The 18,079-nt window shown below is 40.2% G+C and overlaps 2 protein-coding genes across 2 annotated transcripts; both read right to left on the bottom strand.

Annotated features, from left to right (window-relative positions):
* Positions 1 to 2,620: 2,620 nt before the first annotated feature.
* noxo1a (NADPH oxidase organizer 1a) lies at positions 2,621 to 6,580 on the bottom strand. Its single transcript, XM_010874412.4, has 8 exons — positions 6,472 to 6,580; positions 6,208 to 6,288; positions 6,026 to 6,098; positions 5,743 to 5,905; positions 5,398 to 5,570; positions 5,171 to 5,278; positions 4,414 to 4,531; positions 2,621 to 3,976 (listed from the first exon to the last, which is right to left on the bottom strand). Exons 1-8 carry the CDS (start codon positions 6,571 to 6,573, stop codon positions 3,232 to 3,234), a joined length of 1,563 nt encoding a protein of 520 aa, XP_010872714.3. The 5' UTR covers positions 6,574 to 6,580; the 3' UTR covers positions 2,621 to 3,231.
* Positions 6,581 to 10,370: 3,790 nt separating this feature from the next.
* gid4 (GID complex subunit 4 homolog) lies at positions 10,371 to 17,881 on the bottom strand. The gene is made up of 6 exons (XM_010874410.4): positions 17,476 to 17,881; positions 16,892 to 16,951; positions 14,944 to 15,051; positions 14,718 to 14,819; positions 12,960 to 13,090; positions 10,371 to 11,255 (listed from the first exon to the last, which is right to left on the bottom strand). Exons 1-6 carry the CDS (start codon positions 17,704 to 17,706, stop codon positions 11,192 to 11,194), a joined length of 696 nt encoding a protein of 231 aa, XP_010872712.1. The 5' UTR covers positions 17,707 to 17,881; the 3' UTR covers positions 10,371 to 11,191.
* Positions 17,882 to 18,079: the final 198 nt, after the last annotated feature.

The following is an 18,079-nucleotide window of genomic DNA, read 5'->3' as shown; positions in this document are numbered from 1 at the left end:
TTAATTTTAATGGTTATAACTGACAACTAATGAAAACCCCAAATTCAGTATCTCAGAAAATTTGAATATTGTGAAAAGGTTCAATATTGAAGACACCTGGTGCCACACTCTAATCAGCTAATTAACCCAAAACACCTGTAAAGGCCTTTAAATGGTCTCTCAGTCTAGCTCTGTAGGCAACACAATCATGGGGAAGACTGCTGACTTGACAGCTGTCCAAAAGACGACCATTGACACCTTGCACAAGGAGGGCAAGACACAAAAGGTCATTGCTAAAGAGGCTGGCTGTTCACAGAGCTCGGTGTCCAAGCACATTAATAGAGAGGCGAAGGGAAGGAAAAGATGTGGTTGAAAAAAGTGTACAAGCAATAGGGATAACCGCACCCTGGAGAGGATTGTGAAACAATACCCATTCAAAAATGTGGGGGAGATTCACAAAGAGTGGACTGCAGCTGGAGTCAGTGCTTCATGAACCACCACGCACAGACGTATGCAAGACAAGGTTTCAGCTGTCGCATTCCTTGTGTCAAGCCACTCTTGAACAAGACACAGCGTCAGAAGTGTCTCGCCTGGGCTAAAGACAAAAAGGACTGGACTGCTGCTGAGTTATGTTCTCTGATGAAAGTACATTTTGCATTTCCTTTGGAAATCAAGGTCCCAGAGGAAGAGAGGAGAGGCACAGAATCCACATTGCTTGAAGTCCAGTGTAAAGTTTCTACTCTAATAACACCTGAGCAGTGCCACAGACTGATCGACTCCATGCCACGCCGCATTGCTGCAGTAATTCAGGCAAAAGGAGCCCCAACTAAGTATTGAGTGCTGTACATGCTCATACTTTTCATGTTCAGAATTTTTCAGTTGGCCAACATTTATAAAAATCATTTTTTTGTATTGATCTTAAGTAATATTCAAATTTTTTGAGATACTGAATTTGGGATTTTCATTAGTTGTCAGTTATAATCATCACAATTAAAAGAAATAAACATTTGAAATATATCAGTCTGTGTAATGAATGAATATAATATACAAGTTTCACTTTTTGAATGGAATTACTGAAATAAATCAACTTTTTGATGATATTCTAATTTTATGACCAGCACCTGTACAATATGTGCGGCAATTTAAAATCTGTATGAGCAGATTGCTCAAATGTACATTTGTGATCTGTGATCATAAAACATACACATTCTAATCCCACAAATAAACATTTCCAGATACATGAAAAAACATTTGTGGATCTCAATTCTGCACATACAAATTTAAATTATACTTTTACACACAAATTAAGTGATACTAGTTTTCCCTCTGATGTTTTGATTGTCTCAAAACTATTTTTGTGTAAAAGGTCATCTGTAGGCGTATAATTTAAATGTGTACGTGAAGAACTGAGATCCACAAAGGTTTTTAATGTATTGCTAAATCATGGTGATTTGTGGGATTTCAATGTGTACAAATGTACCTAAAGATTGTCAGTCTGCTCATACAGATTTTATATTCACGCACAGATTGTCAATGTGTTCACATGGTTTGTCACTCTCTTCATACAGATTTACTTATGGATTTTATATCTGTTCACACAAATAATATTGAGACATATCCAACGCCATAGAAGTAACAGTGAGCCTGCTTGGTGACCACAGTCTCCTGATATATGCTGGTTCTCTAATGTTTCTTCAGGAGGTGGAGCATTTGAAATAGAAGCCACACTGCATAGTTCCAGTGATTAATTGAAACATAGATATTTTCTCTATTTACAGAACAATCTAGTCTGTCTTTATTATGGAATTCATTGCATTTGGCACTACAATATGAGGAGTGATTGCATGGAACCAAATTATCTTCAAAGTCAATGACTAACATGTATAAAGCACAACAGGAGGAAAAATAGGAAACACTACATTGAAGACAATATACTGGAGAAGCAATGACAAATTAAATCGTTTTAAGTAATAATGACAATCACAAAATACCTATAAAAAAAGTTTGCTTCTGAATGTATATTCAATTGGGATTATATAAGATGTCAGAGGAATTTAAACAAATGACAGCAAAGCCCAAACCTTAGAAATGCTCACACTGTGTGCACAAGTATTAGGCAAGTGAGTATTCTCATCGTATTAATTTTTCTATGCACATTTTCCAACTCTAAACCATATAAACTTGAATTCTCATTGGATTGAATCATTTTCAGGTGATATGTATTTGTGTAATGTACAGGAAGAAGTCCTCAGCATTCAAGAAGGCCATGTTCTTTATGCAGGACAATGCTCCATCACATGCATCCAAGTACTCCACAGCTTGGCAAGCAAGCAAGGGCCTCAAAGATGCCCGAATAATTCTATTGAGAACTTGTGGACCCTTCTTAAACATGTGATTTACAGTCAGGGAAGATAATACACCTCTTTAAACAGCATTTTGGAATGCTGTGGTTGCTGCTTCAGTGAAAGTTAATCTTGAACAGATCAAGAAACAGACTGCATGGATGGAAGGCTCATGGCAGTTATTGAAAAGAACGGTGGCTATATCGGTCACTGAATATTTTTGAAAGGCCAGAAATGTTGTTTAATTTTAATTTTGTGTTACTTATTTGTTGCAATTACTCAAACAATTGAGAATAAACAAGTGAGTTGGAGAAATTATTTTTGTTATTTAGTTGCCTAATAATTCTGCACACTAACTGTTGCCTAATAATTGTACACGCTTATGTATTCCCCATTGTTAAACATTCAGTTGTGAGCTTCCATTACATTCTGGTTTGAATGAGCGCATTGTGTTTGTTCAACAATAAAATAAGTCTTGAGGAATACGATTTGCCTAATAACTGTGCACACAGTGTATATTACAGAAATAAATACAGAATCTGGAATTAACACAACCTACAATGCAGGAATTTTCTAACTATGATTCCTTACATTAAGTGCCAAGACGGAACAGTATAGCAGAACCATGATACTTCATCTCATGTAACAACTCATGAACATCCCACAAGACACAGCGGAACACTGGAAAACCATGGTAGAGTCAGTGTCATCATATTCCGGTATCTTCATGACCCCTCTGTCCCAAAGTCCCAAAGAGAGTAGTGACTTTCTGTTCTAAAGCTTTGGAATCGTCCTGTAACACAGGAAGAGACAGTAAAACGTTTCCTGTCCACAACCATATACACTCAATCCAAAAGGCCAAAGAGGCACCCTCATCTCCCTCCTCCTCCCCATTCAACAAAGCTCCAGTCTAGTATCTTTCCACCTCAGCAGGTTGTGGAGACAGGCTGGCTTTGGAGGCCTTCTTGCGCGTGACAGTGGTGCAGCGTGTCAGGATCTCTTGCGGCCTGGGCCTGGGGGGCACCTTGGGCATGGAGGGGGGCACGTTGAACAGGTTATTCTCAGATGTGCTGTGGACCATCCTGCCCTCTAACCCATCCCTGTCGGGGCTGATGCAGCAGGCCTCCTGCACGCGGCTCCGTTCCAAAAGCTTGTGCATCTCACCGGAGCTCAGGTTGAGCGACGATTCACAAGACGTTGGACTGAGGCTGAAGTCGCTGAAGTCGCTCCCCTCGCTTCCCACACTGCTCTTGCTTACGCTGCTGCCGCGTCGATCTCCCTTCCCGTCCGTTTCTATCACGACAGGCGCTTCTGGGTTACCCCTGGTAGGGCAATCCGGCGCAGGGGGCGTGACGATCACAGGTGGAGGGCCAGGCCGAAGCTCAGATAGAGCGTTCAAAGAACGAGACTTTTTGATAGGCACAAGCTGATTGGGCATGGGAGGTTGAGAGACGGGCGGCCGCAGGAGGTTCCCTTGGGAACGGTTTAGATCAACGGCCTGCCTGGCCAACGAGTGGCCGGCGCCCGGGACCTGCAGCTGGGACAGGTTGAGGGAGGAGCTACAAAGGTCTTGCTGGAGAGCCTCCAGGCGGAGACGGGGGTTTTTGTAGGGCTTCAAGTACATGGCAGGAATGTATCCAGTCTGGCCTTGGTATCTGTCAAGACAACAAGAGAGTAGTTAGGAATTGGAAACTGACATGAGTTTCTAATCATAAATCCAAACATGAATTAGGCTTTTGTACAAAACGGTCTTAAAAGCCGTGATAGAGCTGACATGTCTATGGCCTATTTAAAAAGGAGTTAGGTTAAAGCCAACTGACTATACTGTACTTGTACTTGTTCGGTGACAATGACGGTGAATCTAATCTAATAAATTGGTTTGGTTGTCTCTGGTATATGGTTTCTCAGAACCAACTAAAGGAGGCTTGTGTTGTAAAGAGATTATTAGTGTTGTTCTATTTGCCTTACACTTGGTCTACCCCATGACGTTTGCACATTCTAATTTCATTCTCTCAACAGTACAGAAGCAATTCTATAATTTATAACTACAGCTACGTGATTATTTGTTTAGTCAGACAGTTCAGTAACATACCTAATTAGCCACCAGCCATTGTCTGACTTCTGCAGGATTTCCACCACTGAGCCAATTTCGACAGAAACCTCATCAGCATTGTTAGCACTGTATCTTTTGGCAGCACTGTACAGCACACCTATGGATGTACAATGCAGACTTACAGGTTAAGCTGGAATATTGAGTAAAATGTCGAATGTAACCTTCCTAGTTCAAATATGAACTTGAGTGTATTGATTTTTTATGGAAAAGTATTGTAAATTGTGCAATTCCATGGTCATGGAAAATAGCAACGCATGACAATGATTATCTTTGACTGGAGATCTACTGGCACATTCATTTGATCAGTATACGTGAATTCTTATATTTTTTCAGCGGTTGTCATCTGTTGATGGACAGTGGAGATTAGGCTTCCATACGTAAAATATTTAAATTCATTTTCACAAACAAAGAGTAAGGTTGAATTAAAAACGTTGGGGCCGATTACACAGATGCAGTTTAAGCTTAGTCAAGCTCAGTCGAAGCCCATGGACTGTGAGCATATTCATTTTTATTTCATACATTTCTAAATCAGCTTTATGTCATTTCAAATCTAATATTGAGTTGATTTCAGGTGATTTTAATAAAATAAAAAATAAAAACATTTTTCCATTGATTTTGAGCAAGTGGTGATTGAAGTTTGCTGTAGTTTGTGATGCCTGTTTAAAGATGAATTAAAGTTTGTGTCTACATAGTTTGAATGAAATTGTAATTTTAAGGAAGACAGATGGACACTTACTTTCTCCATGGAACCCTTCCATTTCATCCTCATCCTCATCTATCTTTTCCAGGTATGGAGCAGGAAACCAGGCTATACGTTTGTCCTCATTCTCCACTAGCCACCAACCTGGGAATAAGGGGAGATGATTTAGACTGGTCAAGGAAACTTATGGTGAAGCACTCTAAATTACAATAAATTGCGCACAATGCTTTACCCACGCTACAGTACGGAAATAATTATCTCACCTGCTTTGTCTTTGATAAGCACGTCAACGTGTTCGTTCATGACCACTTTGAACGGTCGGTTCTTGATGTCCTTGGTTTCGTAGGGTGCCACGCATTGGTATGTCTGTGTTAGAAACGGCTGCGTTACGTTGCCAGCGTTAAAATGGTGGTCTTCTGAAGGCATGATCACAATGCTGAGGATGGAAGTCACAGAAGTAGGTGTATGAATTAAATCTGAATTTAATAAAATCAAAACGGAACACTTGGTTTCAAGACGTCGTAATTGTGCGTAATGCTGTGCGTAAAGCTCAAAATGAAGTACTGTGAAGCTTATCAACGTTGTGCGTTGTACTGGCTTTTATCTACCTGTTCTTGGCGAAATCGGGCTGTAAATCCTGATCCTTGGGATGGAAGAACTGGATGAGCACACGACATTGTGAGACGAGGGGGCCGCTGCTGAGGAGCTTGCTGCAGTATTTCTCCAGATACTTGAGCTGGACCAACGATTTGCTCTTCTTGGTTTTCCAGTCTGATTAAGGATTATAAAGTTCATCCTCGTGAATTAACCATTAGTTATTAGTTAAGAAAAGTATACAACTAATATGAATCAATAGGCACTTGCTAGCTTTTTATAGGAAGGAAAATGTACCTCTGAACATGGGAATAATTCTGTCCGACTTTTTAAGGGGGTTTGCAGGTGGAAATGTCTTCTTCATTTGTTTCTGTTTTGATAAAAGGTTTGGAATAAGTACAAAATGGCTACATGTGTAGCATGTCTGTAGCATACTAAATATTTAAAAAAATACTTGAATTGCAAAGGATGTAACTTACATGAAGTGTCTTGAAGTCCTTCAAGGTTCTGTATACAATTATGTCATTTTGATCTGACCAAAGCACCGAAGTTATGTACATCTGAAAATGTTAAATATTATATATTATATGACATTATATGACATTATATGACATATGTATATGTGTGTGTGTATAAATGCATATTTATATATATACATATGTTATAAATATAAACGTTCTCAATATAGCTAAAAGTTAGGTAAATTCATTATTAATAAGCACAACAAATACAAATATTCCTACTTTGCTCTTCTCCTTCTGAATTATTCCAATAAGTCGGACATTAACGGGATACCGTTGCTCTTCCATAATAGCCAGTAAAAAGCCTATATGGTTATAGTTCATTAAAGTTGCGTGTTGCTGACTGGTTCTGTCAAAACTGATATTATATAGCTCACAGGAACCTGAAGGTGAGGGGGTGGAGGCACGAAAAGCAGACGCATTGCAGAAATATTTGTGTACGTCAACAATTCAGGTGAAAATGGTAAGAGCGTGTTCATGCAAAACAATGATAAATAAATCAAATTCATTATATAAAAATAGATGGTAAGTAATAAAATAAGAGTGATAATAGCAGGACAGTATCAGCACTAGTTTTGTATACAGTAACCTGTCTGTAAGTACCTAGGGGGCCCAGCATGCATGAGTGCAAGAGCGTCTAAAATATCCAGGGAGCCTAACATGCAAGAATGACCTGTTGCTCTCATGTTCACCCCATATGGTCATGACGTGAGCTCCAGTGCACTGTGCAGTGTGCCCTGTAATCTCTCCTTAGTGGAGTTTTTCACTACTTTTCCACTCTCGCTCACCCGGTCAATGTCACTTGTCTATTCATGTTTAACATAGTTTAATTTCTTGTCTACCAAGTGCCCAAAGAGACTTCCACAATGAGCTAGCTATACAGTGTCATTAGGCCTATGTAATTTCCTGGCATTAGCTCACCAGTCATACTTCTACCTCCCTGCCTTAGTTACATTTTGTTTTTCCTATTACATTCCACTCCTTTCCTATTGACCACACATTTTACGTCACACTCCCACTCATAAGGCAGACAATGTGCTTGACCTCATCTTTAGTAGACGCTGTCTGTCAGTGTTGTCATTTCCGAGGGTTTTCGGCGAAATTGGTCTATTTTGAAAACAAATGACTCTGTTGAAATATCATTGGTCGCGGTTTGTGGGTTTTTGGGCTGTTTCTCAACTGAACAGCGACGGCAGTCATTTATAAAGACTGGGGTAGGCTGCTTTGTCCCTGTTAAGTAAGCTGTGTGTGTGTTTGTGCTTGTTTGCTAGGGTGTGTGAGACAGAAAGAGTGCGAGTCTACCCATTAAACTCTCAGCATTTCATGAACAAGCTATTTTGGCCTGGAAGCTGTGCTTCACATATAATTTCTCCCCTCACAAAATAAACATTCGGAACAATGACTCAATATTTATAAGAAATAACTCCCCGTTGTTTAGAGAAATGGCATTAACGGGGTATTGATTATGCAAAAGAACCTTTTTGATCACTCGGGTAATCTACATTCTTACGCCGGATTTATGGCGAGGCATGAAAACAATTTTGTGCAAGATCAATGTTGGCGCCCCCAACATCCCATTAAACATTCACAGTGCTGTGGAAAAGGTGAAAAGTCACTTGCTTCTGATGGTTTCAATCACTCCTGTCAAAAACACGTTTCCAGCGGGACTTATCTGCTGCAATCACCTTTTGCAATTCACTGTCAATTGTTCTTCCTAACTGCGAGTTCTCAATTATTTCCTTCTTGTGTTCAGACCATCAGAGACACAGACATTGCTGGATTTAGATGTGAATAGTTTGGATCTTAGGAATAATAATATATTTAAAACTCATTCTCGAGTTCACAGTCCACACAATCAACATCAATACCCAACTATTATTTCTATATTTAACACAGCCTTAATCCTAAACCTATCGGGTAATGAGTAAACCTGAAAGTAACCCTAACACTATGCCCAGTTTTACTTTTGGTTGTCAATTCAGGGAAAATCAAACAACATGGGTGCGCCCTGCACAGGAACTTGGTATACTTCACACAATTGGAGGCAGCTACATGAGCAACGTGGACGTCCAGCACGGTCACATGGACGTCCTCGCTACGGAGAGCCCTCGAGTCGATATTTTAGCAGGACGGACGAGCGACGTTGAGATGGATGTTAAGTCGGACGGAGCCGCGGTGGCAGCCGCGAATCAGCCACTCCATCCGACTTAACATCCCTCTCAACGTCACTCGTCGGTCCTGCTAAAACATATATTCGAGGGTTCCACCAAGCAAGGACGTCCATGTGACCGTGCTGGACGTCCACATCGCTGAGAGGGATGTAGCAGCCTCTCCGTCCGTCCTGCTAAACATCCACTCGAGGGCTCCCCCTAGTGAGGACGTCCATGTGACCGTGGTGAGGGATGTAGCCCCTACTGGGAGAATTGTTTTCACCCTCACAAATCTCCACCCTTACAAATAAGTCCTCAGACACTGAATTTGCTTATGCGTTTACCTATTTCCCACTAATCTTCAGACAAAACCTACTAGTTTTGTCCGATTGTTCAACCCTTTGACCGCATCTGTTCTGTTCTCCAGGGTATCTCTGGAGATCTTCTCCCAACACCAATATCCCTCTGCAACTCAGTTCATCACATTTTCTCCCTCTTATATTTGTTCTATCGAATTTTGGTTGACTGTGTAACTCGTGTATAAATACATATAAAAATAGCTAAGAATCAGACCCGTTTCAGATGCAGACATGGCATTGCATTGACAAACCCAAGGAAACCATGATGCGCTGGAAAGTTTTATTGCAATGTCGATGGAAATGCCTTTCATCCATCCATAACATCTTATAAAACATCAGTGTAATGGTGCCACGCTTGTAAAGACAGATAAAATCCAAAAAAATGTTTTACCAGTAGTGAAAAACACCAACTGCATTATACAACCTTTGCATTTGTCTCAACTGACATTTATAACGTGTCCATGCCATTTACGGTTTTGGTTCCATCATTTACTAAGGAAACACAGTCACACACTAATGGTTGGAAAACAGAGCCTGAACACCAAAAGAAGTCAGCTGATAATGCGGTCCAGTCAACAACTCGAACACATTTTAAAATCACTGTTTGTGGAAACGTCCATACGGCAGTGTCTTGAACGCAGCCGTCTCAGTTTGTGAGGACATTCCTAGGAAAGCTTATCCATTTGACATTCTGTATTTCAAATATCTTTTTAGTGTGACGTTATTTATGCTGGCATGAGCAACATTTAACTGACCCACGAGGTAGGTTAAATATTTCAACTTTCTAGTTCACATCTTTCATGTGCTCACACATTTCTGGGTCGTGTTCATTAGGCCACCACACAGTGAAACATTTATACTCAATGGATTTCATTGATATTATGTGGTGCCGTTTCAAGAAAGACAGCCCAAGTGACTAGGAGACATTTTCACAATTTACATGGTTCCAAACCAATGTTCATGTAAAACGATGCACCATACAAACACCTTACATTTAAATGCCCCCCCCCCCCCCCAACTATAAATAATCTACTCAGGGCCACTAGAATGATAACATTCTGAAATCAGAACATTAGTAAGCCACATCAAATTGGACTTTGAAAAGACTGCTGAATAAAAACGACTCTTTATTATTTCTTTTATACATCTATACACATACGTAAATCAACAACAATATTCACTTTCAATAAATACTCTGGTGGCTGTGAATGATCACTCATGTCATCAACATAATACTTTTAAAAAGTACTTTCTGAAAATAAAATGGGAAAAAGGGCAATGCCTGAAACCTCTGGCTGCTTTAGTTCTGTTACTTGCATAGAAAAATGTAAAGCAAAAAGCATTTTTCAGTTCATCTGGTTGTGGCATGGAAAGGTACAATAGGAAAAGCTTTACGAAAAGCAGCAGTAGCAGCCTTAAGTCCACGAATACGAGCTAGGGCTTGGGTAGATCTTGATAGCCATAGCCTACATCAGGGGTGTCAAACCGGTTCCACGGAGGGCCGAGTGTCTGCAGGTCTTTGGGTTTTCCTTTAAATTGGTTCCCAGGTCAGACCTGAACAACCAGGTGGGGGTAGAAATTAACCAATTAGTGAACTAATTAATCAATCAGGTACAAGTTGAGAGCGAAAACCTGCAGACACTCGGCCCTCCGTGGAACCAGTTTGACACCTGTGGCCTACATTGTCAGCTCCACAGCTCCACTTTCAGAGCTTAAGCATTCTTTGTTGTAATATTGTATGTGTATTAACAGCCCACAATAAACCTTTGATTATACCCTGCCTTTAACCATCAACCTTTGCCAATACGCCATCCGACTAAGATGTCAGATCTTGCATCATGGAAGATCACTGACCATCAATTTTCTAAAGAATACTTGCAAATGCACACCCTTAATTATGTCACACCTTAATATCTTCCGATGGAGACCTAAATCATCTCACTGACTGCTTGATCACTGTAGCTCGGTCAATCAGACCTCAATTCAATAAGACAGACTTAAAATAAATTAAAAAGCAACATCAAACTCGCGCAACCCAATCCAGAACCACAAGGAAAGAAAAATAACACTTGATTGGCAGATTCTCAATTTCTGAAAAAACAAACAAGGATTCTAAATTCCTCAGTGTAAAAGGGAGAGAGCTTCAACATGGCAGGAAAAGAGGAAAATAAGCTTAAAAAACAAGAACCTGTAAGGAGAAAGAGCAAGGAGATCCAAACACAACAGTGCTGGTCATCCAAACGGTTGCAGTCTATACTGGCAGGCTGGAAAGAAGAGTCTACTGGTGGCCTCATCCAATCCTACGTCTCGCCTGTCCACCTTCGCCCCCGTCAGTGGGGAGACTGTTCAGTATGTCCTTGGTGTGATCCCCACCCTCGATGTGTCTCTTGGGTCGTGCCAATCAAAACCCTCTCCTCTGCCAGCCTGCAGGTGTCACCGGAACTCGTATATGGGCATGCTGTTTTCCTGGACGTGAGTGAGGTTTAACGACTGGTACCTGGAAGACAACAGAGTGGCCAACAATTCAAAAGCAATCCAGTAGCAGTGAGAAGCTACCCCGTAGGTTCCCATGCGTGGAATACTAAAGATCTCCTCAAACTCAATATGTCGGTGAGAATATCCCTGAAAAGCAACACCAATGCATCCATCCTATTTCAAAATACTAACATTTTTATGCAAAACAGTGGTCAAACTGCTAATCATTCCCCACATAGTGCAATCTTTTATGGAAGCGTATAGTTAACTTAATTCAAATGTTAATGCGATCCCACACTGCATTTTCATTATCCACTTTTGCCTGCATTATTTCAGCAAAAATCCTACAGGCATTCCCCAGGCCTAGGGACATTCTAAGCCTGGTTTTAGAGGCTCTGCTGCCTGCAACACCATCCAGCATGACCGGTTTGGCAGGGTGTCGGTGATGGTCTGGGGAGGCACATCCTTGGAAGGTCACTCAGACTTCCACGTGCTAAACAACAGTGCCCTGACTACTGTTAGGCACCGGGATGAAATCCTCAGACCCACGGTCAGAACTCACACAGCTCACACAGGTGCAGTAGGCCCTGGGTTCTTCCTGGTGCAGGACAGTGCCTGGCCTCATGTGGCCAGAGAGTCTAAAAACAGCTTTAGAGCGTGAAAATTCAGAGCGTGGTGAAAAAAATTCGGACAATTTGGTCATGCAAACCAGCAGCCCGCTGGAGGTCATTTTGTACGGCTCTGGCAGTGCTATATATATGATCAGTCAGTTGCTCAAAATTGAATTCACAGCTGTCTGTGATTCAAATGAACAAGCTCATTTATGGGAAAAACATTGAGAATATTAATTGAAATTAGTTTATTTTTCCAAATATATAGATGGCACATTCATACTTGAGTGCCTCCATAATGCCACCTGATGTGTCATCTGCCAACATACACTTAAAAAGTGTCCTAATTTTCTTGTTCATTATGGCGTTTTAAGATGATGATTGTGACCCCTTTGGCATCCATATTACAGAGCAGAACTTCCCCTGGGGAGACGCGCGAGTCCCTCTTTAAATTTGCAAACACAAACGTTTCAATGTCATTATTTGTGATGGCTGAGAATTCAGCTACATATTAATTTATCATTTCTATTCTGTCATGAGCATCTGACCAGGAAATCAAATTGCTTTCAATACGACCCGCAAAATCCAACATCACTTAAATCAGCCCTAAATTTACCATTGTTCCCATACATCTATGACTACTGCCTACCTATTTCCAGTTGGCATGTTCAGAGAATGACTGACGGTGTCCCACCTTCAGAGAATGACTGACAGGGCCGTAGAAAAATGGAAATGCAATCGCATTGCAATGTCATTTTCATTCGGAGAAAACAGCTTTAGAGCGTGGAAATTCTAATGCAAAGGGTGGTGCTGTTTCTCACTTTTCACATTTGAATGAACATTTGAATTTTGTGAACAACAAAGCAGGGCATGACTTTGAAAATTAAATGCCAAATGGCTTTTCATTAACATTTGAATATTGACAGCGAATGTGCATACCAGTACATTAAAATGCAAATCACATGACTGCATTAAAATTTTTATATTGACTGAAATAATGCAGCCAAAAGTGGAAAATGAAAATGCAATGTGGGATTTTAATTAAGTTAACTATACTCTTCCATACTACTTTGACCAGGGTCCATAGGATGCCATTTGGAATGCAGATTATGTACCATTCTGAGCTTCTGTGATAGTAGTAACCCTCAATGGTGGCTGTGGACTTCTGGAAACAGATGTAATAGAAGCCAGCAAAAGACGCTCCGCTGATGTCTTTAATGGTGTGATCTGGGACCAGGAACTGTTCCTGTGAGAGACAAGAAACAAGATAATCATTAGATGGCCATGCTACAAAGTGCCAGGCTATTTTGGCCTGTTAAAAAATAGACAATTATGTTAAAGGGATAGTTCACCTAACAAACAAAATGGCACAATGTCCTTTGGTTAGTTTCCCACCGCTGTTTACAAACGATAGCATTTTAAAATGTGTGGCACAAACCAAAGCATATATTCCAGTCACAATTGGTCCATAGACTGCTTAAAGGGTAAGGACACCAATGTGTGATTTTGTAATTTGTGTTAACTATCCTTTTAATGCTTAATGCACGCCAGTCACATGGTCATCTATCCAGAATCTCTTTTCTGCTGAGATGTCCCAAAATCTAGACACTCTCTTAGTGCAATGATGGAGTCTGATGATGCAATGATGATGTTGATCCCTCTAAATTCTGGAAAACTTAACTCACTTAAACGTGATAACTCCTCGACAACCTTCTAAATAAACAACCTTCTTATTTGTCATCACTCATCAACATTAGAAATATAACACATAAAACCAGACTTCAAGCCTGGATTAAACTTGAGGCCTCTGCAATCTCCACAGAATTGGGTATGACTGCCTTTTCTTGTTATGCTCCTTGCGTATGGAAGTCAGGGGAATAACTTGTGAAAATGTAACAATCTGCTGTTCACTCTGATCGTTTCATCTTAACTCATTTTTATTTCTGTGTTTTACCCAATTCGATTTTTTTGACCGTAGCTGATTTTTCTTCATTTTTCCTAAACCTAAATAGATTTTTGTTTTTGTATGGCCTGTCTGTGATCATTTTGACTGATTTGTTTAGGTGTTTTCTGTGCAGTGACAGAAGTATAGAACTTACAAACAGCTAAATGTTTTGATGTACTGAAGGGCCTTGTGCATGGTCGGTAGATCCCTGGCTTAGGGGATCTGATCTACGTAATCCTCCAGAGTGGTACGTCAGGCTTGCTCTGATGTACAAGACTTGTATGTAAAGCTCAAAAGTAATATATGATATGTACTTCTCAGGGTGTTATATGTATTTGATATACACACGTGTGCACTGAAAACAAGCGCATTGGGTTTGTTTATTACATCTAAGAACAGCGCAGACCGTGACAGGCCCAATACCTACTAAAAGCATGAGGCCACTGAGAGAATAACACCGGAGTTTAAAGCAATGTACTTTGTCTTGTGTTTATTATCTGTGCACTTTTTTTTTGCAATCACTGAACCTAAACAGTATGTTTTAACATGTATAGGCAGGGCCCAGCTGTAAAAGAGACCTTGGCCTCAGTCGGTCTTCCTTGTTGAAATAAAGGTTTAATAATAACAATAATCTGCAAACAAATCATTGGTTTGGAATAGAAAATGAGAGTCGCAACCCATTCTAGAGTTTTTAAAGAAAGAAACCAGTGCTCCCCCTCTACAAATGACTGGCAGTACACCTGGATGGGATTTTAATATGTACTGTGATGGGTGGTGACCTCTCAGAAAGGACAAGGTCACTTTTAAACAATATATTTTTTTTTACCGTGTTTTTGGGAGCTTGGACATTTCAGCGAGGTAATCATGTGACTGGTTTGCACCTTTATTAGGAAAGAATGAAGGAAAGATAGTCATGTGACAGATTCACCTTCCACCTCATAAAGACAAAGTCACTGTTTTTCAGCTCTTCGTAATCAAAGTCATCAGAGTTGAAGCTCTTCGCATACTGATAAAAAGCCTGAAACTTCCCCTGTGAAGAAACAAAACAGTATTTCAGTTCCGTTTTTGTGTTTGGTAAAAAGACAACAAATAGAGAAATGATTGTGCTTCACTAGGAAAATATACTGACAACATTTAGAGTTTCAAATGAATACCCAGTGCTTGCGGTCCACATCTTCGTCTGCGTCCCACTTCCGGGTTAAAAAAGGCCTCTTTCTACTGATGATCTCTCCTGCGAAAAACGTGGTGAGAGTGGGGTACTCCTGCAAGGACCAGAAGAGCTGGTTTCATCAGTGAGCACCATAATACAGTTGTCATGTTTGCAATGTTTCATGTATTTTAATGAAAACCAAAAAGTTTCTCATTACAACGGTTTAGTTTCTCGCTCTAAGTTTTAGACTGTTTGCTTTGGTGTTCCTGAGAGAAAATATAACCCTGTTAACTTATCCATAAGTAATTTAATTGAAAGATTGAGTATGCTGTGTATAAAGCATAAAATCTTTTTTTTGTAGTCTCAACAGGGTTTCCTTAAAACTATACCTTCAATAGCTTTTTTACTAGTAAGGGAACTTGAAACTGAGAACCAAAGTATTATGTTATGATGTTATTATTATTTTATATTACGTTGGCAGTTGTGTTTATATTCATTTCTATAGTGGGTTCATTTAGTATACTGTGCCCTAGGTAAACGAGTAATTAACAGACCATAGGATTCTCTGGTTTACTGTTGAAGAGATCTTAGCTTGACCAGAGAATGACCTGGTATCTGTTCTGTGTTTAATGTGTAAGTAATATGAGTAGGGGGCATGGCCAGTGAAGTTAAAGACGCCTGTCGTACATAGATTCTTTAAATACTCAGAGTGCAGTCATAGTTGGTGGCCGTATTTTGATTATCCCATGCGCATGTTAACATTTTAAAACCTTCATAGAACTCTGGACTCAAGACCAATATATATATATATTTTTTTTTACATTTAACTTTCTTTGTGGGGACTCAGCATGCTCACATTTAAGGCATAGTTATGTGGTTACAACATCTGGTTGTTTTTAGTTTGAAAAAGTATTAGGAAGTCAGTTCTCCAAATGACATGTCACACATCATGGCCATCAGAAATAACTAGAAATACCTTTTTATTCACGTATGTATTCATTAGGCAACCAAAGGAAGAAGCATTGTTAAAAAGTATGGAAATTGTATGAAAATTTAAACATTAACTACTTTATGTCCTTCTGTATAACATTTGCTCAATGATGTGATAAGAGAACTGCGGGCTACTACTGTACACTGCCTTATATTAGGGTGGTTTGTGGTCTGTTATTGGCGTCTCTTCAGGATTTTGGTGCTGACCCAACATGGGTGACCCAATCATTCCTGCCTCAATGGCATTTTTTCCTAGCCACTGTGCTTCAAAACCTTATTTGTTCTGGCATTAAGGTGTTGTAGGTTGAATGTCTCTATGATCAATTATTAACAACTGCTGATGTAGAAAGGGCTTTATAAATGACATCTATGTAGTCATGACAAAGTATATTTAGTTTTCATTTCCACCGTACATAGTGTCTCATCAGATTAATCGTTCTGTGGCCTAGTGTGGTTTGTTGTCTTAGCCACTGTCTCTGGAGATGATGTACTACTGAAGTATAGGTTCAAATCCATTCCAATTTCACCAAGTACTTCTGTAATTTTCTTCACTTTTCTTGTACAATTAAGCATTAAAAAAATGCAGCAATGTATTTTCTTTTTTCAACTACAACTCAGTTTGTAGGTTTCCCTCACTCACTGTTTGATTACTAGCAGAGTAACAATAAACATCTCTGAGCTGATTTCTTTAACCATATATACAACTTCATAAAAACTTCACATGAAATTGACTTATATTTGCAAAATGAGAACAACATCTATTGTCATAAATTTGCATTACATAATGTATATCACTGGAATGAGCTGTTACCCCTTTCAAACGTGCAACAAGATGTGCCTACCTCAGCCTGCCACAAAGATTGTTTTCATTTTGCAGACAGTATGCCCTTATTAACATGCCATAGCTAACTTTAACTGTATGCCAAAATTCCAGAGAAATGGTAGGTAGCACGTTACTATACCTCAGTTAGGCCTTTGATTTTCAGGTAACCACAGAGATAGGAGTCTTCCATGGTCACATGCTGCAGGAGACAAACGCACTATGAATGGCCTTCACGTACGTGGTGACAAAGCGCTTGTTTAAAAACAACAACACTTTAGGCCTTCACAACGCAAAACTAAGGACAACGAACTATTGACTTAAGTTATTCTTAAGTAGTTTCAGGGGTGTTGTGAAATAAATGGGCCTATCCGATCGATAACAACCATCTGTCAATCAATCCCAGCGATCGTAAATAACGTTGACTGGCGTTAGGTGACAAATCATGCCCAATCTAGGCCATTTGTTTACAGAAACCATGCATGGTTGCAATAATTAATCTGGTTGTAAATCACAAACGTAACTAGCACAGTTGGCTAGTAAAATATGTATTGCTGTCAAACTTGCTAAACCTACTTTGTAAACTAGGTCCTAACTAGCTTACCTGGCTTGCTCGCTAAATCGGTAGAGCGTCAGTAGTTTACAGTAACAGGAGTGAGAACCTTAAATGGTCAGCTAACTAGCTATCATATCATATCATGCCTTTGGCAAAGGATCTGAATTTACCTGTAAAACGACCTCAACGTCATACGAGTTTCCTTTGCTCTTCTGGTGCCCTCGAAACTGTGAACCGCTGTACAGCAGCGAGGTAGCAGCCCCGGGCTGGTGCGTGTTTATAGGCGGGGGAGGAATAAGAGAGGCTGAGGATGTAAGGGCCGCAGCGGCGCTGCTACAGCACTCCGCTCGGACCGGCATGATGAGCGCTAATGCGTGCGTGTCCCCGAGGGAAACAGTCATGAACCACACCGACTAAGGAAGCTCGGGGTCAGGAGAGGTGCTACTACTAACAAGATAACTTGCCAGTTGAACAACTAGCTTGTCGTCCCGGACCTCAGGTTAGCTCTCTGGACGTGTTGTACGGAGTTTCTGAACTCGTAAAGAACTTCAACGTTGCATCAGACAACTCAGCATCAGCCTATTTCATTGGCTGGACAAGTTCACTCCCTCTTTGAATGAAAAAAATATTGGCTAATTTTTGAAAAGGCATGATGGGACATGTAGTTACACATTTTACCGTAGTTTCGTCTGGAAAAAGACATGAATGATCAGTAGTATAGTAATATATTTGGGCCTGACTTCATAGTTCTGATTAGGGTAGGCCGCAATGGCC

This window comes from Esox lucius, chromosome 11 (assembly GCF_011004845.1).
Source record: "Esox lucius isolate fEsoLuc1 chromosome 11, fEsoLuc1.pri, whole genome shotgun sequence".
NCBI classification, from domain to species: Eukaryota; Metazoa; Chordata; class Actinopteri; order Esociformes; family Esocidae; genus Esox; species Esox lucius.
This window is presented reverse-complemented; position numbering and strand designations above follow the sequence as displayed.

Excerpts from the sequence above, each read along its gene's own strand:
- noxo1a (XM_010874412.4), bottom strand. The coding sequence starts at position 6,573 with ATGAACTATAACCATATAGGCTTTTTACTGGCTATTATGGAAGAGCAA. Across the intron at positions 5,906-6,025 it reads AATTATTCCCATGTTCAGAG|ACTGGAAAACCAAGAAGAGC; the intron begins GTACATTTTCCT and ends ATCCTTAATCAG. Across the intron at positions 4,532-5,170 it reads GGAAGGGTTCCATGGAGAAA|GTGTGCTGTACAGTGCTGCC; the intron begins GTAAGTGTCCAT and ends GTACATCCATAG.
- gid4 (XM_010874410.4), bottom strand. The coding sequence starts at position 17,706 with ATGACTGTTTCCCTCGGGGACACGCACGCATTAGCGCTCATCATGCCG. Across the intron at positions 13,091-14,717 it reads TTGTCTTTATGAGGTGGAAG|GAACAGTTCCTGGTCCCAGA; the intron begins GTGAATCTGTCA and ends TGTCTCTCACAG. Across the intron at positions 11,256-12,959 it reads TATCACAGAAGCTCAGAATG|GTACCAGTCGTTAAACCTCA; the intron begins GTACATAATCTG and ends GTTGTCTTCCAG.